The following is a 27,107-nucleotide window of genomic DNA, read 5'->3' as shown; positions in this document are numbered from 1 at the left end:
TCGACCATATACTTAAAAGATCTCATCGCTCAAAATGAAGATTCATGTGTCTATGACCAAATATTAAAATTTCAAGTAGATCTAACAGTTAAAGAAACAAAAAGTCTTAATTTTTTTTATAATGACTTGAAAAAAAAATCTCGGATCTATAATTAGTAACCAATTGACAAGAGCCAGATTTATACATATAACACAATTTCTTCAACTTAACAGATGTTAGGTATACCAAAAACTCATTCTCAACCTCTACCATGTCAAAACATCTCAAATTCCACGTTGTAACCTCAAAATCCAATCAAATTTGTATTAAATAAGATGCATTTAACAAAACCCCCCAAATTTTCAAAACCCATATATACATATCCAAACATGATATTAGAATTTTTTTTTTCATCTAACATTCACTAAGAAAAAAAATTAACATGCCCATTAAAGCTACCAAATCACAACATCAACATACAACTAAAACTCCACAAGAAAATCATGTTGCAATAACTAAAGTTTTAGCTTTCTAACTTGTATCAAAGCTCTGTTATCCTTAACCAAAAGCTCCTTAAAGCTCCCAATCACCTTTTTGGAACTTCTTCCCCCATAACACATACAAAAAGATCAATTCAATGATTTAAGGACATGAGTGAAATAACCGACATGCAAAGAGTTCATAGTAAAAATCCACATACAACTAATAGCAACTCAAGAAAACATAAGAACACAAGTTGAGATCCTAAACATAAAGATAAAGATAAATCTCAACATAAAATCAAAATTAAGGATAAACATAAAGATAAATCTCACAAATTTTATAATATAAAAAATTTAATAAAATTAAGAAATTTAACTTCAATTTAAAGTTATTTAATTTTAAATAATGTAATTAAATCTTAAAATTTCTGGTTATAAAAATATACTTAGTGCATGTTAAGTTACTTATAAAAGTAGTTACTATTTTAAAAATGATTTTCTATAGATAATATTAACTCTGAATTTCTTATCATATATGCTTTATTTTTTTCTTCAATGATAAGGTAGTATACTGAATGGTTCACTTTTTCTTGAAAGAATATATATATTTTAGTCTTCTATTTTTTTAAATAAAATATATTCGTAATTATCTTGAGAAATTATAAAGGAATAAAGAAAATAATATAATCTATATTATTTGATAAAAAGTACCTTTCTATTATTATTTTTATATTTTTAATTAAATAATTTTATTTTTACTAAATTAAAATAATTTTATTATTCTACAACATACATATACAATCTGAAATAATCAAATAACTGTATACTTTCTCAATTGAAAAGCAAATCTATTTTACTAAAACAAAATAATTACTTGAATGTTAGTATTTGATTTAATTTATTTATATTACTAAATCTTTTCATTTTTCCAATAATGTTTTTAAAACTATATTTAAACAATTTTATATTCTTATTTATTTTTCAAATTATATTACTTTAATATAATCGAAATGCAGACAAAAAAACAGTTGTATTTTCGCTAAGCTATACTGTAAGACCCTAAATAATTAACACTAAAAATATCTGTCACATCACCATTAGTGCACATCACGTTAATGCTTAGCCCTTAAAAACCCACTCACTAATCTGATACACCACTGCCAAGTGTCAAAAAGGGGAGAATTCTGAAAATGCTAGTGGAAGGCAGGTGTCCGTGTATAAGAGGACGTCCGCTTGACTTGGGAAGAAAACCAATTTCTGAAAAATCTTCTTCCCACTCTCTGCATGCACGAACGCCACCTGTCACGTTAGAAGTTTCTGAAATCAGAAGTGGGAGTGCAGGTGTCAGCCGGGGAGACGCTCGTCCGTTTTGACGTGGAATTAACAAAACTGAGTTTTGAAAACTCTCTCTCTCACCTGCACGCACTCATCTTCTTCCTCAGAACCCAACCCTTCATCTTCTCCAACTTCTCTCTAGAAATCCTTCTACTTCTCTCTACTGTTACTCACCCGTTCTTTCTCCGTTCAACGTTCAGAACCGTGAGGACGTTCCTGGCGCCGTGAGCTTCAATCTGAACCGAACAGATCCAAGTTCTGTAACCGGTAAGTCACTCGACTCTGGACGTTGATCTGGACGTTTGTTCTGTATTACATGCAAACTAAGATTCAGTTGCATGCAAGGGTATACACTGAGTTCTCTGAGTTTTCTTTGGTTAGACTTAGTTGAAGAGCGTAAGAACGATCGTGGAGGGTAGAAAACCATAGTTGGGCAAGTCCAAGTTATACTGTTAGACGTACACTGCTATCCAGGTAAGGGAAGCTTATATATATTTAATTCGTATTTTGTTTTATGATTGATGAAAACGAATGCCTGTTGATGAATGGATGAAAGTATGTACACAGTATGAATGCATGATGAATGATGATTGAAATGTATGAGTATGAATATGAAGATTATTTGTATATGAAATGAACCTGTATGATGATATTGAATATGAATTCTTTGGAATGAATGTTATAAAGTTATAAATTGAAATTTATATGAAGTATAAATTATAAGTTGAAATGTTGAAAATCTGGAATTTGTTATAGTTGAAAAATCTGAAACTTAAATGACTTCCTATGATAAATTACGCTCGTTATCGTACGGTCTTATACCGTTCGGTTTCCCTGAAAATGACTTAGAATGGAATTCTTTCATTTGGAAAGAACTCCGCTCGAGAACGAGCGTCCCCAATTGAATTACCATGCCTGAACGTTCAGTTCAGCTCTGTTGTATATAAATACTTTAAACTTTAAAATAAGTAACGCTCGGTCTTACACCAAGCGTTCGTCTTAAGTAGCGCTCGGTCTTACGCCAAACGTTCGTCCTAAATAGCGCTCGGTCTTATACCAAGCGTTCGTTCGAAATAGCGCTCGGTCTTATATCAAGCGTTCGTCATAATTGGTGCTCGGTCATCTACCTAGCGTTCGTCATAAGCGACGCTCGGTCTCATACTAAGCGCTCGTATTATTGAATAACCACTTGGATAAAATAGCGTTCGTTCAAGTATTAAAATATTCATTTTTCCTTACGTTCGTTCAATTACTGACATCAGTTTTCCATATGTAAAATTTTACAAAGATAATTCTAAGTATTCTTGACCCTCCTTCTTACATTAGATCTGGTCCAAGGTATTTATCATAAAATTTTTCTAAGTACCAGTATACCTTCAATCGAGTTAGTTCATTTAACTGACCAAACAGATAGTCACGTTCGTTATATATTTCCCCGTTCGTACAGTACATTTATCTGAACGTTCGTCCTAGTTCTTCAGAGGACTGAACGTTCGTCCTTTTATGCTCTTAAATCTAAAGATAAAATTGATGATAAATTATAAGAAATTACAGTGTGAACACTATATGGAACGATTATATGATTATGGATTTTGGATGAGCATTCCAGGGAGGAACGTCTCATATATGTTGAATGTTGGATTGGTAAAGTATGACTGTGGTCATTGCTAATGCTGGCTTGGTCCATCCTGATATTCCGTGATACTCATCTTCACGTAGAGGAGGGTAGTCATGTGTGGGAATGGCAGGAGGTTCTATTCCTTAGGGGTACTTTGGATAGAGCTAACCTCGAGTGGCAGCTGTTGAGTGTATCCCAAATACTACATCACTCGGGTGCAAGGACGCCTGTAGCTACACGGTTCATACAGTCCGGACGGTCTGTCTAGTGTATCTATATACATGTGTATTTCTATGTTAAATTACATGCTGTGTGTGAATTGAAATGTTAAATGTCTATGTTGATTGTATGAATTAAATTATATAAGCTTACCCTTTCGTTTTCCTTGTGTTGTCCATTGTATATGTACGTTCGTCCTGTCTTGCAATGATCATCCGTGTGGATGTGAACAGAAGGCGAGGCTACCTTAAAGGATGTGATCCAAGAAGAAAACTTAGTCGAAGTTGAAGTGAAAGCGGAGCAGTAGGACGTCCGTCTTTCCTTTTTGTTTAGTCGTTCGCTTTTGAATTGGACGTTCGGTTATTTATTTTGTAAAACCGTTCGTCCTAATCTCTTGTATATGTGCACTTAAGTCGTTCGGCTTTTGATTTGTGCTTTATTAATGTAAAGAGTGTTTATTTTACTTAATGGTAATTAATTCTGAATTATGGTAATTACTGTATTTTGGGATGTTACATATACACAATTAATAACAGTTACATATTAATTTCATTCGTAATTATTTTATACAAACAGTATACTAGCATTAATATTTTGGACAAAAGTTCAAAATATATTGGTGTATAATAAAATAATTTATAATTATGGTAATATGTTGGTGATAATAACAAAGTTCAAAATATATTGGTGTATAATAAAATAATTTATAATTATGGTAATATGTTGGTGATAATAACAATCCTCTTATTACCATGGAACATGGAAGCTAACAAGGTAATAATAAATAGTATTTTCCTTTTATGATATATTTAGTCACATTAACTTATTTTAATTTTTTAGTTTATTCTTTTTAATAACATATAAATTTTACTTGTAATATTATGAAATTTAGATAATTTTGATATTTTTATTTTAATTAATTTAGCTCACCCAAACACTGTTCAAGTACAACGGCGCGAAAGTGATATTAGGTATTTTGTGTATCCTAAATTCCCAAAGGTTACATATTCAAACCTCTTTTTCTCAAGCTTCCGCCGCACCTTCTTCTCCTCCCCCCTCAACCACCGCGCACAGACTCCCTTCACCGCCACTCCACCGCCATCACAACCTCCTCTCCGCAACCTTACTGGGCGTGTCCGGCGAGAGGTGCCGAAAGCAGCGAAGATGGTGGCTAAACCAGGTTCGGTACCGGATTTCGGACCGTTGAGAGAGCTGTTTAAGCATCATATAGATTCCTTTGATCATATGGTAGACGCTGGATTGGAAACCGTTGTCCGCCACATCAAAGCCGTCGAAGTTTTCGACGATTTAACGTCCACAAAGCTTAGAAATATCCTTTTTCTTTGCGTATTTAGTTTTTACTGTTTGAGTAAATGTTACTATATGAAGTTGAAATGGTAATTATTGCAAAGTTGTTAAACTCTCTTAAGCTTCAAATGAATTAAGCTTGTCTATTAAACTAATATAAAGTTACGAACTTCAGTTTCTGAAGGAGTTATATGTGAGAGCTTCGATTGAGATTGATTGCATTACTTAATTTTACCTTATGAGAGTATTAGCTCAATTTCTTTTTTGAAAAACGGAATTTTCCACTTTTCTTCAAAATGATTATAGAGTGGTTTAATCGGGTTCAGGGATTTGCTTACTTGGATCCATATAGAGATGATGATGGGATTGGTGTTTGTTCTCTTAACTTGGTTCTTACTTTCGTTGGAAAATCCAGTGCTGTATCCACCGCAGAAGGAGCGAATTTCGAGGACCATGCGGGAAGCTTTACTTCCGTTTGAAGCAAGTTTCTATCTTAAAATTTCGTACTTCATATTATGCAGAATTTTATTATTGTTGTTATTTTTAATTTAGTGATTGATTTAGTTTTTCTGTTTTATTTGTGAGCAGTGTAGACAGGCAAAAATTTCATATACAGGAAAGCTAACTGTAGATGTTTGCTTTCAATATAATGATGGGCCTGTTATTAGAGAAACTATAAATTTTGGGCAGTTTCCCATAATGTTGCAGGTTTGTTTACTCTCCATAAAGTACGAAATGAGAAGTTTTACATTATATATTTGATTTTTGTTGTGTTCTTTCTTCAAGGAAATTGTTATTCTAAATAAATATAGATGTGTGGAAGTATCTGTTTTAGTAGGATTTGTTGTTTTGTCTGTATATAAAGAGGACTGTGGAATGTGTTTTTTTTAGTATTTTTTATTTTTTATTTCTGCATCTTTGATGGTTGGAGAGCAGAAATAGTTCTGGGTGGATGAAAGTGGGAAATATTTACATGGAATAATTCGCAATTTACTTTTCAAATGTGCAGTTTGAATTTGCCATTTTAATTTGTGAAACTGTTTATTGTGGCATGTGTGTAAATATTTTTTATTCTTGCAAAAAGAAAGGCACTAAAGACCTATTTACCTGTGATATTTTTATAAAGTTGTTACAAAAAGTAATTTAAGTTTAGAACTTTATTCTATGCGTGCTCGCTTGTTTGTATGCAAGTGTTTGTCTTAATATTTAATTTTAGTGCAAGCTTATTAATTTCACTGTGAAAGTTTCATAAATTTATTGTTATAAGACTTAGAAGAATTTAAGTATATATTTTATTCCATGTGTGCTAGCTAGGTTGTTTGTGGAGGCAAGTTTTTGGCTTAATGTTTAGTTTTAGAGAAAGCTTATTAATTTCTGTGCATTGACAATGCCAAGCAGCAAGGTCAAGCTAATATTTGTGGTCGTGCACGTTTTAGTTTTTCAGTACTGTGCACTTTTATTAAAGGCTACCCTTTAACGTAGATTTATTAGCTACATTTGTTTGTGATTAACTGAAATGAAATCCCAGCAAATAAAAGAAAGAAATCAACATCTATTGTACAGTATCCACTTTTAAACATGACAAAATGAAAAGAAACCGAATATTGATGCTATGACCTTTTCTGATTCTTGTACATGTCTACCAAGAAAAGCTTAATGATAGAAGCCATATTCTCTGTGCCAAATAAAGATACAAAAGTGCTGTATCCTTGGAAACTATTATTTTTGTCCTAAAGTTGAAAGTGTAGCATGAATTTTCCAATGCCGCAAAAACTTTAAACTTGTCATCCGTTTTTCTATCCTCCAACATTTTAAGCTATTTTTAGTCCTTTGTCTAAACATTTTGTAATATTAGCATTTTACCCACTTAAGATTAAAAAAGAGAGAAAAATATATTTTTGGAGGGCTTGAAAGGCCCCTCTTATGATCTTTTATTTATAAGGAGAGAAATATGATATAATGAGAAGATGAAAGATTAAAAGTCTACACCATAACCCTACTTATAGAACCATGTACAACTCATAGGTACAACATGAAGTAGTTCCCAATACAACTACCTTCTACCCAAATTTTAATACTTATTCTAACATACCCTATGAAAAACTTGAGTTCTTTTGAATTGAATTTTACATTATAATTCATATGCCTTTATAAGCTAACAAGTTGTTTCTGGTTTATAAACCTGCTCTATTTCTACATAAATTTTGTTTTGCATATTTTCTTGTGCATGGGTTAGTTGTTTTAAGTGCAACTGTGCTCCAAACCTTACTAGTTGTGCTAGAAAATTAGTTTTTTATTATCTAATTCCGCAATTGTGCCGAGTGTTTTTCTTTTGCCTGTACTGCTGCAGTCAAAGTTATGCAACTTAAGAGGTGCTGATCCTAAAAAACTTGTGTCCTACAAGGAAGAAGCATCGGAAATGGGTGGGTAAGTGGTTAAACCCTGTCTGTGAAACTTAATACATAATATTATAATAAAGATGAACTTCTTAGTTGTATAAACTCTTTTACCTGCAATGTTTCCTTTTGAAATATAGATTATGTGCCTGCATTTAGGAGAGTTGGTTCTTCATGTAGTAGTATAATAGAAGAGCTTCTATGACTCAAATTCATTTTATTATAATATTACCTTGATGGTCTGGCCTGGTCTCTATCCTGTTTTTACCTTAGGCTTTGTAAGCTTCTGACTTATGAGAGCAAAAGCTAATTAAATTTGAATAGTTGTTCAAGCACATATTTCTTCTTCACAACATAAACTTTAACTTAAAAGTTGCTGTTAATGAATAGCAATGAATCAGATATTACTTTAGACTACAGTTAGTGAATCAATACTGAATCATCACAGCTTTTCTATTGTGAAGCTTGATTTAAAAAAATTGTTCTGTTTATAACCAGTATTTGATTTTCTTATTCCTTTCCATTCCTTAATTTGTTTCAACATTGTTTGCTGATAATTGGTTTATCAAACACTTTTTTTTTTCAGCTACTTCATCTTGAATGGCCTTGAGAGGGTTATCAGACTGTTAATTATGCCAAAACGGAATTATGTAAGCAGTTTTTCGTGTTATGTTCTTTGCTTGCATTGAGTAAGCCTGTATCGTTGTATACTTACCTATTTTCTGCATAAGGGTAATTGTGGATTTCTCAATCCCTTGTCATAGCTTTTAATTCCTTTTCTGGTTCCTTAAATGTTGTAGCCAATGAGTATGGTGCGGAATTCATTTAGTGAAAGGCGAGAAGGATACACTGATAAAGCAGTTGTAATAAGGTTTGTAATTGAAAAAACTTGCATGTCACTCTAATATTTTGTTTCTTGCTTGTGCATCATGAGAAGAGTGTTGTATGGGCTTTATTAAGAGTAATTTTGTTCAACTTTTGTAGTAAATAGTTTTCTATGGGTTTTGTAAACAATTAATATGTATCCCAACCCAAAGCAGTGTTAGCGTCACTGGAAAAATGTAGCAATGCGTTAACTAAATTTGTTTTAAACTTCAAAGTTAAAAGATGATAATCTTTAATTAATTCTATCATATTTTATTTGCTCTCTTTTCCTTGTTCTCTATTTTTGCATCCAATAGGTTACTTTTTTTTTTTATAAAAAGTGGACAAATTCAATTTAGCACAAGATGATTGACATATTTATAATTTCTTATGATTGACATATTCTAATAGTGTTCTCTTCAGAAAAAATTGCCTACTACAATTATATTATATTAATATCTAATGCGTTTTATTTGGTATGCATGTAATTAGATGTCCAATGCATTCATTACTATTTAAATTTTCTCCATTCATGGACTCTATCTTTTTTATCATTTTTTTCAGCAATTATGCCATTTTACTTTTGCCAAAAGTGAAATATGTTGATTTCTTTAGTGTTTAACCCATTGTTTAATGTTTTAGTATGATTTCTTTTGAGGTTTTATGTTTTAATGGCTAGGTGTGTAAGAGCTGATCAGTCTTCATTATCAATACGATTGTATTACCTTCGGAATGGGAGTGCAAGACTTGGTTTCTGGTAAACAGCCTTTTTGTTGATTAGAACACCTAGTCCAAACTATAATTTCTATTCCTAGAAGAATTCCCATGATTTGAGATGTAAGTAAACATATTCATCCTGGTAATCATTTTTCAGGTTAAGAGGAAGGGAGTACTTACTTCCTGTTGGCATTGTTTTGAAGGTAATGATTGCTGACTATTAATTTACAATAAAATTCTGTCTTACTCTAGCTTCCTGTATTCATCTTATTTCTCCATTATTTGGTTTTTGTATTTGGAGGATATATTTATGGTGCTAATGGTCATCTGTAACAGGCCCTCATTAGGACATCTGATCGCGAAATTTATGTAAAATTGACAAGTTGTTATAATGAAAAGTATGCAAAGGAAAAGGGTGCTGTTGGGACCCAGCTTGTTGGTGAAAGGGCAAAAATAATCTTAGACGAACTTCGAGATTTGTCTCTATTCACCCAAGATCAATGTCTAGAGTATATTGGTAGTTAACTTGACACTGTTCAAAGTCTTTTTTCCAAACAATTTGTATATTTTTTGTACTAATTATTCATTTTAAATCAGGAGAGCACTTCCAACCTATTATGCCTGAACTTAAGCAAGCCAGTTATCCTATTGTAAGTCTTTGATTTCATTATTATATATTAATAATGGTAGGTTATACTTCCCTCGTGAAGAATGTTTAAATTTAACTGCCCTTTATTTTGAAATACTAAATTCCCTTCCTTGTGCAGATTAACGTGTGCTACACTTAGTCTAATTTGACATGAAGAGTCTTTATGTTTTCATTATTTATTAATGTTGAATTACACTTCCCTCATGAAAAATGCTTAAATTTAATCGACTTCTCTACTTTGAATTATTACACTTTCATTCTTGGAGAGATTAGTATGTGCTGCACTTTAGTCTAATTTGACATGAACAAGCCTGACATAAACATGATATCCATTTAAAAAGAAATAAGGATTCCTCCCTGAAATACAGTGTCCTATATATGAAATTTCTAGGGGTTGAATCTTCCAATGCCCAAAATGTCCCAAATTATTTTTGTTGAAGAAAAAGGAGAGAAGCAAACTAAACTATTAATTCACACACATTAAAAAAAGGTTTCAAGATTATTTAGTGGTAACGGCTCACAAGAAAAGCTATTGTTAGTAATAGCTGATAGCTGTAAAATCTTGCAGCCGTAACAGTGAAGGTTAATATTTGTTCACTTGAACAATTATTCACTCTAACACCCCCCTCGAACCCAAGGAGAAGATTTTTCACAACAAAAACTTTACACATTGAGTTTGTCTCTAAGAAAAGCAAAACAAGCTGAAGATAGAGGATTGGTAAACACACCTGCCCTTTTATTGAGAGCGGGTATGTGATAAATGAAGAGCTCTGCTGCCTTAATCTTTTCCTGCACAAGGAAAACATCAATCACCATGTGTTTAGTGTGGTTATGAAACATCGGATTGTGAGCAATAGACACAACAATTTAATGAAAATTGGAGTCCAGTGAGCTAAGTAGAAATCCATGTTAATTTAGTAGAAGTTTGTGCCGGACTTCTATACTTAGCCTTAGTGCTCGAATGAGCACTAACTCACTGCTTGTGGGACCATCAAGATTTTAAATTGGGACCGAGAAGATGGATGCATCTAAAACATATGGTTTCTCATCAACATTAGATGACCAATCAGCATGACAAAAGACTTTAAATGACATAGGTTGGACATGAGATGTCGGTGGAAGATGTAGTTCAAGGAACAAGGTACCTTTAAGATACTGTAGTATGCATTCAATCACAACCTTGTGAGAATAAGCACAACCTATTCCAGGAAACAAATCCCTAAGATTGCAAGATTGATATGCTAGTAATACAACCAAGATACACCCAATATACATAGTTAAAACCAATAGGAATAAAATCTAAAACTTCCTAAAATATGTTGATTGAAACCACAAGAAAAAATGGATTTTAAGAGTTCTGTGTGGTATAAATAATGGTATCTTATCAACCGGGCAATTCAATATGTTGAGTATGACACCTTTGATATCCTTCTTTGTGATATCAACAGTGCCAAAATATTTCATGACAATGTTTCCTAGCCCTTATAATCAATAGAAAGCATATGAATATATCCATCGAATGCTCAAAGTTTAACTTGTGTAGAACTTGGAAGCATTGATGCACAAAGTACACGACTTCTCTCTTGGTGATAAGTTTGCTTGGACCTAAATGAAATGTCATTTTCTAGCTTAATAAGAATGTTAAGGTCTTAATAAAGGAAAGCAAGCAACCAAAGAGGCTTTAAGAAATTGAAAATCTAGATCTTTATTAAAAGAAATGGAATAGGGAATTACAAACATGAGAGAAGACGTGATCAACTTATTTATATGATATTCTATAGTGGTAAAGGCATAATCCCAAAATTGTAAAGGAAGGGAAGCATGATTCAATAAAGTGAGGCCCTAATCAATAGGGTTTTCTTTCTTTCAAAACCCCATTTTGATAGTGAGTATGAGGACAAATTAGCCTATAGTTAATACCATGGCTGATTGATATTCTCCACCCTAATTAGATTGAATATTTTTAACTTTTAAATTAAGTTGTAACTCAACCATGGATTTGGAGGTTTGAAAAATAGACAATGTGTCAACTTTAGACTTTCTTGGGAAAATTCAAGTGAACCTTGAATAGACATGCATGAAGGGCACATAAATTTTATATCATGAATAAGGGGTTAGGTGATAAGGTCCCCAAAGATAAGTAAAAATTTATTCTAAAGGAGAGTAGACAGATTTAGAGACATGAGAATGCAATCTAGGTGACTTGCCAATACAACAAGATGAGCAAGAGTCAAATTTTATTGGATGGGGAAATTTTACCGTGAGTCTGATAATTTGCAATATACAAACATTGCTAAGTGAGATTTGTACATGAGGCAAATTGACAACTTTTGCTTAATTTTAACAGCTCTAACACCACCATTAAACAAAGAGCTATGCGGTTGAACAATTGAGGAGTTTGGAGGATAACTATTGCATCCAGGTATATAAGAATAGAGTTCATCAACACCATCAATTCCTTGAAGAACTTTATTCGTTCCTTGAGATTTGACAAGATACTTATTAGAATCAAACTCAAAGAAAACAAATTATCTTTATCAAATTGACAAACACTTAACAAGGTTTTAACAATAGAAGGAACATGTAAGAAATTGTTTAGCTGAAAAATGATGTGTGAATCATGAAATGACACAAAGGTAGAGCAACCAACACTAGAAATACTTAAATGTTCATAGTTCCATATGAAAGTTTCATCAAAACCATCAAAACGATTAAGTTGTTTGATATTTTTAGGTTCATTAGTTACTTGAAAGATTTCACCATAATCTTGTATCCACGAAGTATTTCCAATTCCTTGAGAATTAATTTCGTTAACATTACTTTGAAAAGTGAACTTTAAATCTTATTTAACCTTACAAAACCAACTTGTAAAATAAGGTTTGCACCTACTTATATACTTTAATATGACCTTATTTGTAGTCAGAGTGGTGCTTCCAACACATGACACTTGGCCAAACTTTGTTTCTAGACTTACTATTAGGATTGATCCATGTATTTGAGGTATTATTAAACAAAATTATCTTTAGCAAATTGACTAACACATAACAAGCTTTTAGCAATAGAAGGAACATGGAATGAATTGTTTAGCTGAAAATCATGTGAATCATGAGGTGACTCAAAGGTAGAGCAACCAACACCACAAATACTTAAATGTTCACCGTTCCATATGAAATTTTGATCAAAATCATCAACATGAATAAGTTGTTTGATATTTTTAGGTTCATCAGTTACCTGAAAGCTTGTACCATAATCTTGTATCCAAGAAGTATGTCCAAGTCCTTGAGAATTAAATTGTTACGATTACACTTGGCCAAACTTTGTTCTGGACTTACTATCATGATTTACCCAAGTATTATAGGTATTACTGGATCCAGCAAAATAAGGAATATATTGTTGTGTAGCAGGATCAATGAAATACATAGAATCATGCTGTTGATAAGAAACATTAGATCTAAAATGATAGACATTTGCTATGTGAGCAAATTTTAGATTGAAAATTTGCAAATTTGCCACCACCAGCACCACTATGACCTTTGCCAAAACTGCCACAACGAGGGCAACCTTGATTACCAACATCATGACCGTATAAAACACTACTATAATTAAATGAAGGAGATACCAAACCTTGCATCTCTAACATATTGATCAATATGTGTTTGATGACCGTAAAAAAGAGCTTCAATTTTAGCAATTGGTGGGGTATGCTTTTTACTTTCAATAGCCAAATTTACAAGCACATAGTTAGATAGATGTCCTTCAAGAATTGTATTACAAACACTTTTTGACGAATAGGAACTCCAAAATTGGTGGGTTCATTAACATCACTCTTAATCTTGAGAATATAATCTCCCATTGATTTGGAATGAAGTCGAAGTGTGTGCATCTTATTATGTAAATGAGGTGCACGAGATTTGTTTTATGGACAAAAATATTCATGAATGTTCTACCAATCCTCATAGGAGTGGATGGACCCAAGGATGCATGACAAGGTTGGCTAACCTTGCACCTCCTCAACTTATCAATCAAAAAAGTGTTTAATGATTGTAAAATAGGGCTTGAATTTGTGATGGATGATGTACTCTTTATGCTTTATCTAACCAAAACAGCTGGTGAATAATTAGAGGGAAGTCCTTTAAGAATTTCATCCTCATTTTTTTTTGTTGGAGGATAACTCCAACACTGGTGGGTTCATCAACATAACTCTTAATCTTGAGAAGATAATCTCCCATTCATTTAGAACCAAGTCAAATTGTGTGCATCATGGTATGCAATTGATGTGTTCAACATTTGGGTTTGAATATGAAAAATATTCATGAATTGTCTACCGAACCTCATAGGAGTTGGCTAACCTAAAGATGAGAGATAGAACTGACTCAGGGAGGGTTGATTAAAGGCCAACAAGTAACGTTTTATCCTAAACATTGAACGCCTCATACTCTTGATTAACTTAGTCAAACTTGCAATCAATTTTAGTGAGATAGCAAAGCAGAACCACGAGATTCACAAGGAATCGCTGAAGCATATGCATTTTTATCACTTATTTAACATATTGTAGCTATTGAAGATAAATTGATTTATCATGCTTTTAAGCAATGGAGGTTGGGAAAGAATGCAAAGCAAAGCAAAAGCCGTATAAACAAATGAAGACTTCGCAAAGGTGAAGGTGCTTCAAAGAAGATTTGTGTGACATAAGTACCAAATAATAACTCATGATACCTGTGAAGAGAGATTTGCAAGAACAATAAGATGAAGCAACCTTACATTCGGAAAAGATGAAGCATCGAAAAAGTAGCACTAGATGACGAAAAATAATCAGAGAAACAAGTTGAACTGTTTTTATATTTTCACACACTTTAAAATATGGTCACAAGATTATATATAGGCTACTGCTTATAACAAAAGCTATTGTTAGTAATAGTTGACAACTGTAACAGTATAAGCTAACAATTATTCAGTCTTAACAATTTCATAAATGACAAAGTGACCTCTTCTTCAACTCTCTTATTTATAGGTTACATGCTTTATTTCTTCCTCCAACCTAAGTAACTAACTATCTAACTAATCAATGGGTTTCCATATCAGAGCCTCTTACGACTAATATTAGTTCCTCCTTGCAAGTGTCAGTTCATTGGTAGTGTATTGAAGTTGTAAACTGGAGTTTGAGGATTTTGGATGTTGAAATTAAAATTGTTTGAATTCCTAGGCCAACAACAAGGGGTTATTCAAAAAATCATTCCATCTTATGAAGTTTTTAAAGTTTATAGGTAGGTGTTCAAATTAGTTGTAGGCAACACTAAGAGTCATACAGACTTAGAGGAAGGAAACTTGCCCCTTTAAGGATTCTAACACATTGTATAAAGGTAGAGAGAGATAATCCAGACACCAAATTTTCACTTTATGTTTGAGCCCCACATCCTATTCTTCTTGAAAGAAATATTTTGTGTATAAAAAAATAAAAATTAAGACATTTTCCAGTGATTTTATGAAGTTCTTTGTTTTCTAGGTGGCTGAAGCTGTTTTGAAGGACTGCATATTAGTTCATCTGGATGAGAATTTTGACAAATTCAATCTTCTCATGTTAGCCACTTGCTCTTCTAATTTATGTGATGATTTTTAATTACTCAGATTATGTTCTTTCTTATGGACAAGAAATACTTTTGGTAAATGATTTATGTATTGTTTTCTCACATTTTTGTGTTTTGTTGGGCTCCTTTTTTTCCCGCTTTAGCTTCATGTTGCAGAAACTTTTCTCGCTTGTAGACCAGACATCGGTTCTAGACAATCCTGATTCCTTGCAAAATCAGGAGGTTTTACTCCCTGGCCACCTGATTACACTTTATATCAAGGTATAAATGTTTTTCATTTTAATGGCTTAATGGCATACACTTAAAGTTTATATTTGGTCCCATTTGGCTTTTGGATATTGACTTTGATTTCAAACTCAGAATGGAATAGGGTTCAATTTCTGAAACACCTGTTCATTTGTGCCTTTTTGAATCGGTCAAGTTCCATATAAAACCCCAATTACATAAACCTTCACTGATTCTCTTAACCTTGATCCTACAACTGATGTAGAAGGGGCATTGTATTCTGTTGTTGACACTCTTGTTCCAATATATCTTGCTAGTTCATTATCATTTCGGCTTTTAGTTCTATTACTTTATCCTATGCTCTGGTTCACGGTTCTTTCCATCTCTTAATGTTGATTCTTGTATTTTCGTACTTTTTATCTCAGGAAAAATTGGAAGATTGGCTGCAAAAAGGAAGAAGGCTTCTTATGGATGAGATCGATAAAAAGAGCAAGAATTTTAATATCAGCGACAGTATGTATACATTTGTTGGTTATTTGGGCTTGCTGTTTCTTGGATTTCTATATTGTTCTGTTTGCTTCAGCTTTTGGTTAGTGTGCTTAATTGGTGTAGTAGTTTACTGTGTCTGGAATGATCTTGAGACTTTATGTATAGTTTTCAAATTAGTATGGCTTAAGTTGAATTAATTATATGTAACTTTTGTCATTTTATTGTTTGCTTCTTTGGTATTGCAGTTGTTCAAATTAAGAAAATTATGGATAAAAATTCGTCAAAGCAAGTCAGTTCAGCAGTTGAAAACATGTTGAAAACTGGAAGATTAATTACACAAACGGGTCTAGATCTGCAACAGGTATTGACTTTCCAATTAGTTAAATTATGCGACTGTTTATAATTTTGCATTTGCAACCTGTCAATTGTTACATACTTATTTTTGTTTTCTTTCAGTTTTTCAATTTCCTATTATTTAATAATAAACTTGATCTCCTTATACAAACTAAACCGAATTAGTTCAGGCTAGACACGCAAAGGAAAATCCAAAGCAATTGAAATTGATTAGTCCAGATTAAAGTATAACTTCAGCATGATCTGAACCAGCCCATCTGATAAGGCTAAAATAGAATTGGTGCTTTCTTTTTGGGTGCTTTTTCCTTTCTTCTTTTGATGTTCTTCCCATGCACCTTCTGTATGACACGTGCACTATCATCATGTTGTTAATGGTGTCCTATGAATTATTGACATTTCAACAAGAATAATAAAAGTAACATTACATTTCAACACTTCCCCTCAACATAGAGATTGTAGATCATATGCACCAAGCTAGAAACATATAAATTGAATCCTAGGTCCTCTTAGGGATTTAGTTTGAATGTTTGCAATTTGTTCATTAGAGCTGAAAAACTCGGTAATAAAATCCTTGGACAATAGCTTCTCTCTAACAAAGTCAATCTATATGTTTTGTTTTCTCAAGAAACAATCGATTGGAGACAATATGAAGAGTTGCTTTGTTGTCACAATACAACTTTATCTCCTCATTTTCATAAAATTTCAACTCTTGAAGGAGTTGTTTAAAAGTTTGCATGTAGCTGGGGCTACAGATTGTTATTTAGGTTTTGCACTAGATCGAGAACACTTTTTTTACTTTTCCAAGATACAATGTTCCCTCCATGGAATACACAATATTTTGTGGTAGATCTCATGTCAATGGGACAACCAGTCTAATATGCACCACAATACCTTATGACTTGAGTACTCCCTTGTTTACAATAATCCCCGTCCTAGGTTCCCATTTACAAATTTGAGAATTTTAATCACAACATTCTAGTGATAAATGTGGGGGCTGTGTAAATTGACTTACAACTCCCACTTGATAACAAAGACTAGGTCTTGTTATATTAAGATAAGTGAGTTTTTCAACCAACTTTATATATCTCCGAGTATGAGAAAATTCACCTTGGTCTCATTAACTTTTAATTTGAGTTCATAGGACTATCAATGGGCTTATAATTTGTCAGACCTATCTCCTTCAAAATATCAAGAACGTATTTTCATTGTGAAATGATGTGCCTTATGATTGCACTACTTCAATACTATGAAAGTACTTTAGATAGGCTAGATATTTGGTTTGAAAGTGGCTGAATAAATGCTCTTTAGTTGAGCAATTCTAGTGATATCTATAATAACAATATCATTAACATAGGTCAAAAGATAAACACTTGTTAGAAGAAATATGACAATAAAACATTGTATGGTTTGTCTTACTCTGTTTCAATCCAAAAATTCACACAATAGGACTAAATCTACTAAACAAGCTTAGGGTGGTTGCTTTAATATACAAACGACTGAAATCACGAGCTTGCTTCCGATTTGGCAAGTTTGTGAAGATTTTTTTATTGTAAAATGAAGTCATTTTTAGGACTCACCAAATTAGGGTTTTCTGATTTAGCTGAGTCATGAAGCTAATATTCTTCGCTCGTCTCCTTTGATTCACTAAAAGCTCTGCTTCGTCTCCTATGACTAAATCTTCCTAATTAGAGAAAAACATGTGTATGATCTTCTAGATTATTTTGTTTCCTTGTTTCCCTTTCTAGAAGATTAGATTGTTACAAATAGGAGTAAGAAGAATGTAATTACTATGAATGAAAATAATAAAATCATTCTTTTTTAGTTGAACCAGAAGCTTTGTGAAAATGGCTATAGTTAATAGGAATTTCTTGCAATATAGCCAAAATAATTAAGACTGAGTAAACTATATTAATGAATAGCAAGACTAATTTCTTAATTGCTTTAAATATCTTGTTTTGTTTGCTTGTTCCCCAACAAGTTATTCATAGCTTATTTTCTTCTTAATCAGAGGGCAGGATATACAGTTCAGGCTGAAAGGCTAAACTTTTTACGTTTTATATCACATTTTCGTTCCGTTCATAGAGGGGCCTCATTTGCTGGACTCCGTACAACAACTGTCCGGAAGCTATTACCTGAGTTAGTACTTTTTACATAGTAAATATATTGTGATTTTATTATGATATACGTGCATATATATGTTTTTATGTAAATTTTTATATAATTATATAAATAGATCTTGGGGCTTTCTTTGCCCTGTGCACACGCCTGATGGAGAGCCTTGTGGATTGTTGAATCATTTGACTCGCACTTGTAGTAAGTTAATTTTCCTACTTTTTTCTGGTTCACTTATCTTCCTCTGTTTTCTTTTCTCCTAAATAGTAGACATTTTGCAACTAATTAGGAAGTGTACTTCTTAGTGACTTCCACATATGTGACTGCCTTGATCTACCTCTTACACGGGTGAGATTGTTTTTCATAAGTAATTTAATGAGATTGTGAATTGCCGTTTTTCAATCTGTAATTGCCTCTTCAAACAAAGTGAAACAGGTTTCCTAAACTAAACTAGATTCTTAGAGACATGCATGTTAGCTTTCAATTTATTTTAGGGAAGAATATAAAACAGCTTGTAATTGTAACTTTCCGATCATGTGCTGATATTCCATGTATACATACCCTCATGCTTTCGCAGAGCTGATTTTTAACATAGATGCATGATTTCATTCTATTTTAATCTCATACACTCTCCATTTTTCATGTGAATTCTGTCGCAGATGATCTCAATAGAGGTGTGAATAACAACTTTGTGATTTTGATCATAGGGCTTGTGTCCCTATGCATGGTAGTGTCATGTCAATTACCATCTTTATTGAACCTATATAATAATGTTAACATCAAATATATATTGGCTAAATATGTTAATTGTTATTTTTTCTGTACACCTAGGTATCTAATTTTTTTAGAAAAATATTGGAAAACTATATACCAAAGTTTCCAGGTTGGTTATTATTAATATAATGAAGGCTTAATACGTTTTTAATCTAGGTAAATTTACTGTGTTTTGATTTTGGTTGTTGTAAATTTTATTCGTTCTTTTTAGTCTTCTAAAATTGAAAATTATTGTTTTATTTGTTATAAAATGCACAAACTTTTGTAGTAATACATGTAAAATATTTTTTTTTTGTTTTTCATCATTTAGAAATTTGGAATTACTAATTTTGACCCCTAACTTTTTAGATAGATAAATAACATATTTTATAATCCTAAAGAACTTTACTTGCTGACATTATATCACAATTCCACTCCACCACTTGGAATAGTCACTTGACTCTTCATTAAACCCATAATATTAAGGATAAAACACACACACACACACACACACACACACACACACACACACACACATATATATATATATATATATATATATATATATATTATAAAACCCATTAGATATCACTGTGATCCTTGACATTGGTGATCCTTGACATTTCAGTTAGACTGACACTTCAAGGATATCTATCATTTGTCATTACATGAAAATATCATTAAAAACGAAAGAATAGATACAAAAAACTCATGGGGGGACCCAACGAAAAGCCGTGAACAAAAAACAAGCCAGCTATGCAGCTATAAAACAGGCTAGTTAAAATATATTTAAGCCTATAATGAATTAGAATTCAAAGACTTCTACATTAAATATATATGTATGGAATGGACATTGGCACCCATTTTGTTATTGTACTTCGAAAATGAGTTTTTATTGCAAGTTTTCAAATGACGCTGTGTATCATTTAGTTTTTTAAAATTATTTTCCAAACAAAACTCATGATATTAAAAGCTCATTTCGTTAAATGATATTAAATGATGCTGTGTATCAATCAGTTTTTTAACATTTTGTTTCCAAGCAAAACTCATGATATTAAAAATATATTTAAGCCTATTATGGATTGCAATTAAGAGACTTCTACATTAAATATATATGTATGGAATGGACATTGGCACCCATTCTGTTATTTCACTTGCAAAATCAGTTTTTATTGAAAGTTTTCAAATGACGCTGTGTATCAATCAGGTTTTTAACATTCTGCTTTCAAACAAAACTCATTAAAAACTCTTATTTACTTATAATAAATTCTTTTAAAAATCAATGCACTTAGTATGAACTATGAGGGTATATGAATTTGTTTTTGAGGATGCTGATTTCTTTAACATGGGTTGAAAATTTTTTAATTGCATTCGAAAATAACATGGACATCTTGTGGGATACTGCAGTGGGTTGCACTAAAAAAAGAATAGACGGAGAAGCAGCGACAGCATGGATGACAATTAGTAATTACATTTCTCAAATATAATATTGTGTTGCTCATGATACCCGCGAGGGTGAGTCCAAATTAAAATTATGGCCAAGGAGTCAGCAGTTTGAGTTACTTGGTTGGAACTTTTGGTTTAACCTGAAATACTTAGTTGGCCGGAAGAGTGGTGTAGTTAAACTCCTCCATCTAATATAACACGGCATAAATGTTTACTGTGTCTAACTATCAAACAAGAACACTACTATTAATTTGTGTATGATAAAATATTAAAAATTATTCAGAAGCTTGATTAATGACATTTTTGCATTAGATTAATTGTTCATTAATCCAGAATCCAATCATTGTAGTTAATTCTTTTTTCCGCTTCTGTATTTCAGGGATAACATCATTCTTTGATTCTCAAGGAAAAATTAAAGATTATTTTAAAATAAAAAAGTCCATCGAAGATATTTTAAAGGAGGTTGGGATGACACCATCAGTGCCAAACACACCTCTTCCTGGTCCACCTGAAGCTCTTACTGTTCTCTTAGATGGTTGTGTCGTTGGTTGTATAGCATCCAGTGAAGTGGAGAAAGTTGTGGCTTACATACGAGCATTAAAAGTTTCATCTGCTTCAGTGGTTCGTTTTTGGTCAAAATGCCGTGCTTCCTTAGTTAAATATTAATTGTTATTGACTTAAAACTATTTGGCACAGATTCCTGTTGACATGGAAGTGGGATATGTTCCTTTGAGCATGGGTGGAGCCTATCCTGGTCTATACCTTTTCACATCCCCTGCAAGATTTGTTCGACCAGTAAAAAATATATCAATTCCTCCCAATGGAAGTGAAAACATTGAATTCATTGGGCCATTTGAGCAGGTAATTGCAAGTTTTTCTCGTGTATTATATGATTATTTGGAGCTATTGTAAAAAAATCATCACTGATGAGTGCTTTCAACTTAGGATTTGCCAATTTTTAACTGTTTTTGTCTGTTTTTTTACAGGTTTTTATGGAAATTAGATGTCTTGATGGAGGAGATGGTGGAAGAAAAAGTTCATTTCCTGCAACTCATGAAGAAATCCACCCAACAGAAATGCTTAGTGTAGTTGCAAATCTCACCCCGTGGTCAGATCATAATCAGAGTCCACGAAATATGTATCAATGCCAGGTTCTATAATCTTTTGTCTTGGTATCCAAATCTACCGAAGATACAAAATTTTTTACTCTGGGTTATGATGTAGATGGCAAAGCAAACAATGGCATTCTCTTCACAAACAATTCAACATCGTGCAGATCAGAAATTGTATCATCTTCAGGTTTGTTCAAATCAGCATGTTGAAAATTGCAGATACACTATGTTGGAAATAAATTGTTGTATGTGACAAGGGAACCAAACTAATTGGGCTGTAGTATATGATATATAATTGTATCACTTGTATATGTGTGATATAATTATTTTTGTCTAATCATAACAATCTGTCACCAAATTATATCCACTTCATGGGGTATACTGTTATTATTTGTACTTGATTCTCCTTAGATTGTTATAACTTATACATTTTGGGTATTTCCAGACTCCTCAGACTCCCATTGTACGCACAAGTACATATAGTAAGTACAACATTGATGAATTTCCGACAGGCACAAATGCTATAGTGGCAGTTCTGGCTTATACAGGGTACGAGCTTTAATGCAACACAACTGTAGCTTTTATCATCCAGCACTATTAACAATTATTTTCTGTTAACTAATTACAGATATGATATGGAGGATGCCATGATTCTAAATAAGTCTTCAGTGGAACGTGGAATGTTTCATGGACAAATATATCAGGTTAGATACTGCCGCATCCATTTATGCTTTCTTGACACAATGCATCATAATTAATTTTCTTTGTTACTTCATATTGAGGGTCTGTGACTTTGTTTCATGTTAAAGTTTTAGCAGTTTTCTTTCAAATTTCATTGTTGCTCTAAGTTTTCTGTTCGTAACACTATTCCCCTTCCAACATGTTCTTTCACACTCGATGCAGCCAAGTACTAAAATGAAACCTAGCCTTTGTACTATAGGAAGTTGGGATTTTCTATTAAGCACTGTTTTGTTGTAATTACTGTCAGTCTCTTAGTCGAATATCTTTTTGTTGTTTTTCGATGACATTTATTATTAGCATGAGGTATTTATTTGTTAGAGAGAGAATGCGAAAAAAAAAACAATGCAATCTATGTAGAACTGAGCATATATTAACGTAGTGATAAATATACAGATCCTAGTTTCCCTATTTGATATACATTACACGTTGAACCTTAATCTCTTGTACGATGAACCTGGACAGCAAAGTGAAATAAGATTATTATTCAACAATATTTTTATCTTTGACATCCATTTTACCCTTTTCTGGTTTTCTCATTGTCTGCTTATATTCACATCCTTTGTTAATTTGTGTTGCTGAAAATTCTGATACCAAATTTTCTTTCTGTGACTCTTTTTGGAAGACGGAAACTATTGACTTAACTGAACAAAGCAAAAAGTCAGACCAATCTTCGAGAACGTTCAGAAAAAGTAATGTAGAGAAATCATCTTATCCCTCTATTGATTCAGATGGACTTCCACATGTTGGTCAGGTATTGTGCCTTTGCCCATCTATCTCTTTTCTCTTGACTTCAATTTTGTCATGTAAAAACTTATTGTATGACTTTCAGATGATACAACCAGATGAACCCTATTGTAGCATTTATAATGAAGTTACAAGTTCCACACGCACCTATAAAAGAAAGGGTTCTGAAGCTGTTTATGTCGATTATGTTGCTGTGGATGTCAAAAACACGAAGCACATTCAGAAGGTGAATCAAGAAAGCCCTTTATAATTTTCTCTCTTTATTTGGTGAACTAATATTTCTGTTTAAAAAGAACAATATATTGTGCTCCTTTCATGTTTTTGTTTAGTTCTTTTCCATTTTGGACGTGCAAGTAACACAGCTATTCGCTAGACTATTACCCTTTTTTTATTTGCTGCCACCCTATTGTTATATAAGTGAAGGATGCTTATGTGTTTTCTTGTCTGTTTTTATTTCCTCTTCAATAAAATTTTATCCTTTTATAATTCATATGACAACAATTGTATTCCTAAATTTGATTTGTTTATGTGACGACAGAATATTTGATTTGCTGTTGAAGTTATAATTTCTATTCATCTTTGATAAAAATTGATATTTTCTTCTGCATTTGTAATCTGAATGTTGTTACCAGAGATATGGTACTGGCAATGGAAACATAAACTCAAGCTACTTTGTATTTACTGTAGCTTGATTTTATCAGTCAGTTAATCTAGAAACGAAACTAAATTGAGAATTTGAGATGAACTGAAAAATGTTATTATCACATCATACTGAAAAGCATGAGTACAGAAATGTATTTATATGCATTGCTTACTGACACAAAGACTGACAGCTGCTAACTCCTTAATAAAACCTACAGCTGTACAAATTGACTTACATGTGATAACTATGTAAACTATACAGACTAACTTGTTTATACTAACAATTAATGTATTTTTTACAAATCTTGTAGTTCTTTGTTGGATTATTCACTTTCATCTGCTGATTTATATAGTTTGTGCTTGTAACTATTTGGAGCAGGTTAACATACGCTTTCGACATCCTCGGAACCCTGTTATTGGGGATAAATTTAGCAGTAGACATGGACAGAAAGGTGTTTGCTCTCAGTTGTGGCCAGATGTTGATATGCCATTTTCTGGAAATACTGGCATGCGCCCTGATCTCATCATCAATCCCCATGCATTTCCTTCCAGGATGACAATTGCTATGCTTTTGGAATCAGTTGCCGCTAAGGTACTACAATGGAGTAATGTGTGAAAAATATCATAATGCAAAATCCTTATGAGTGAAGATTATCATATAAATTATGAAAATTTTCCGTTTGTAGTTGATGTCGTAGTAGTCAATAGTGCACTAGCGTAGTGGAGTGCCCTGGACTGCTATGGGATTCTATTAGTGGAGTAGCTTTCACTAGTGGCCATTGATAGTCCGTAAAAATAGTGGCATTCGTTAACAAATTTTTACCCCTGGAATACTGTAGTTACTTCTGTTCTGACCTCGGTTACTTCACAGTTTATAAGACTCCTTTTTCATCTGCTTTTGTTCTTTCTTCTTCCTTTAGACTTCCCTGTTCACATTTTCCTAATTACTGTCTAATTTCTTGTGCTTCTTTTTTATTAATTTCAATATCATCTTTCTTTTTCAACTTTCTTACCGTGTTCTTGTATTATTTATTATAAATTTCTTTAATTTAGGGCGTTTTGCTTTTGAAGTATTTATACATGTAGTGCATTTGTTCGTATGTAATAGTCTTTTGTGGAGGATAATTTGTTGCTTTTTATGACAAATTTACTATTTGTAGATAAATCAACTTTTGTTTTTCTAATCATACCCTTATTTCTTTTTTTATTATGCACTGGAAATTGTTTGGAGTAAAAACTGTAAGGGGTATAACATTGCATTGAAAATAGAAGAATTAAATGTTTTTCTTGGTTTAGGTGAAAGAACCTTGAGCAATTATTATATAGGAATATAGGTACTTATTAGTTTGTATTATAAAATTTAAAAAATAGTAGCCACCCTGCTATCTGGCTAGAGCAATTTCCTTGTTGACTGGTTCACTGTCCAAAATGCATCACTACGTTAGGTGGAAGACAGGATATCTGGTTCCCTTAATTATTTTTCCGAGGATCATTGTTTAGGTTTGTCTGCACTTTTTACCAATTATGTTAGTAACTTGAAGCTCCATACTTGTAATACAAAAATGATAGCTTGTATTTGTAGTATTCACGAATCATCTTTCAAGTTTAAATTATTTATTAAAATTTTGTATCAATACAAGTGGGATTGTACTATGTTTAGATAAATTACAGTATTTATTGTATCTACAATGATTAATAATGACTTAGAAAACTTGATATGTTTATTCTAATTAATATTTGTATTTTTATGATGATATAATTATATCAATTTCTTAGGTTCTGTATCTTATTTGTGCTGTATCAGTCTCACTTCTGAAGGCATGCATGTTTAATGATAATTTCTTCTTGCAGGGAGGTTCCTTACGTGGAGAATTTGTAGAGGCAACTCCATTTCGAAGTTCAGTGAAGAAAGACGGTGAGGGATCTGATTCAAAATCAGGTTCACTTGTGGATGATCTTGGTCTTATGCTAAAAGAAAAGGGATTTAATTATCACGGTCTGGAGGTTTTATACAGCGGTGTTTATGGAACAGAACTAACATGTGAAATATTTATTGGGCCTGTTTATTATCAGCGGCTGCGTCACATGGTTTCAGACAAATTTCAGGTGAACAAATTCACTGCTCTCACTTCCTATAAAATCATCAACAAAAGGATACTTCTCCATATTTTCTGTGATAGCACGTCGAAAATGTCATGTTTTCTATCTTAAGAGTGTGGTTTTTATAAACTGCATAATGTATATCAAATTTAAGCTCAAAAGATTTCTATGCTGGCGGGACTGTAACAGTAGAACATAACTTTGTTCTTTTTAGTTGCTTTCTGCCGACAACTATTTCAGAGACATTTTGAATAAATAACAGTTTTAATATTGAATCTTGTTGACAAGTAGATTGATTGCTCGGTATTTTTGTTCACGTTTCCCCACTCCTTCCGAGTTTCAATAAAGGGTTAAGTTCCTACTGCCCTATAAACTAAAAAATAATAACAAACGTTGTTTGATACCATGTGCTTTTTCCTTATTACAGGTTCGATCTACTGGCACAATTGATCAGGTCACCCGGCAGCCGATAAAAGGACGGAAGCGTGGTGGAGGAATCCGATTCGGTGAAATGGAACGTGACTCTCTGCTTGCGCACGGAGCTGCATATCTTCTGCATGATAGGTTGCACACATGTTCTGATTATCACATTGCTGACGTATGTTCTCTGTGTGGAAGCATGCTTACAACAACATTCATCCAGCCTCAAAAGAGGCCGGTGCGCCAGATCGGTGGGCTACCTCCCGGAAGAGCCGCGAAGAAGGTTACTTGTCATGCTTGCCAAACGAGTAAAGGCATGGAGACTGTTGCCATGCCCTATGTATTCAGATATTTGGCTGCAGAATTAGCTGCAATGAACATAAAAATGACTCTCAAGCTCACTGATGGAGCTGAAGTTGGAGCCTAATATGTTTAGACTGTAGTATAGTCTCAGCTGCTGTTAAACTTATTGGATGTGACGAGCTTGTGATTGCAGCATGAATCTTCAATGGAGCTCAGATGCTTGCTCATATCATGAAGAGTTACAAATTTTGGTGACCCTTTCAGCAGAAATTTTGCTCACATCATGGAGAGTTAAAAATTTTGGTAAGATTTGAAGTGTTATTCATTGTCAATTGTTATGTGGAAATTGTTCGACTGATTAAGACGGTGAGAAGACTTTGTGGATTTTTTAGTTATTGTAAATTCTATCGTAGCCTTAAGTTGTGTTTTTGATTATTGCTTGATGGTAGATATAATTTTATATTACTATTTTGCATATTCCGAGTAAATTTATACAATTTTTTAGTTTAATGA

At 32.8% G+C, this 27,107-nt stretch overlaps 1 protein-coding gene across 1 annotated transcript; it reads left to right on the top strand.

Annotated features, from left to right (window-relative positions):
• The first annotated feature begins 4,627 nt into the window (after window positions 1–4,627).
• On the top strand, window positions 4,628–27,107 carry LOC148202546 (DNA-directed RNA polymerase I subunit 2-like). Its single transcript, XM_088110380.1, has 27 exons — window positions 4,628–4,964; window positions 5,340–5,422; window positions 5,531–5,650; window positions 7,293–7,369; window positions 7,925–7,988; window positions 8,139–8,209; window positions 8,882–8,959; window positions 9,077–9,122; window positions 9,256–9,436; window positions 9,517–9,569; window positions 15,072–15,145; window positions 15,297–15,414; window positions 15,804–15,891; window positions 16,113–16,228; window positions 18,230–18,357; window positions 18,455–18,534; window positions 20,912–21,153; window positions 21,229–21,393; window positions 21,519–21,683; window positions 21,757–21,831; window positions 22,090–22,193; window positions 22,273–22,348; window positions 23,008–23,136; window positions 23,215–23,355; window positions 24,151–24,363; window positions 25,623–25,877; window positions 26,299–27,107. Exons 1-27 carry the CDS (start codon window positions 4,799–4,801, stop codon window positions 26,716–26,718), a joined length of 3,528 nt encoding a protein of 1,175 aa, XP_087966506.1. The 5' UTR covers window positions 4,628–4,798; the 3' UTR covers window positions 26,719–27,107.

The sequence above is a fragment of the Vigna umbellata genome, chromosome 3 (assembly GCF_029865625.1).
Source record: "Vigna umbellata cultivar VRB3 chromosome 3, Vumbellata_1.0, whole genome shotgun sequence".
NCBI classification, from domain to species: domain Eukaryota; kingdom Viridiplantae; phylum Streptophyta; class Magnoliopsida; order Fabales; family Fabaceae; genus Vigna; species Vigna umbellata.
Note: the sequence above shows the minus strand (reverse complement) of the source record. Positions and strands in the feature narration are given on the sequence as shown.

Bases quoted from the DNA above. Each gene is read 5' to 3' on its own strand.
- LOC148202546 (XM_088110380.1), top strand. From the start codon at position 4,799: ATGGTGGCTAAACCAGGTTCGGTACCGGATTTCGGACCGTTGAGAGAG. The intron at 4,965-5,339 runs ATATCCTTTTTC...CTTGGTTCTTAC, and splicing joins AACGTCCACAAAGCTTAGAA to TTTCGTTGGAAAATCCAGTG. The intron at 18,535-20,911 runs GTAAGTTAATTT...TCTGTATTTCAG, and splicing joins TCATTTGACTCGCACTTGTA to GGATAACATCATTCTTTGAT.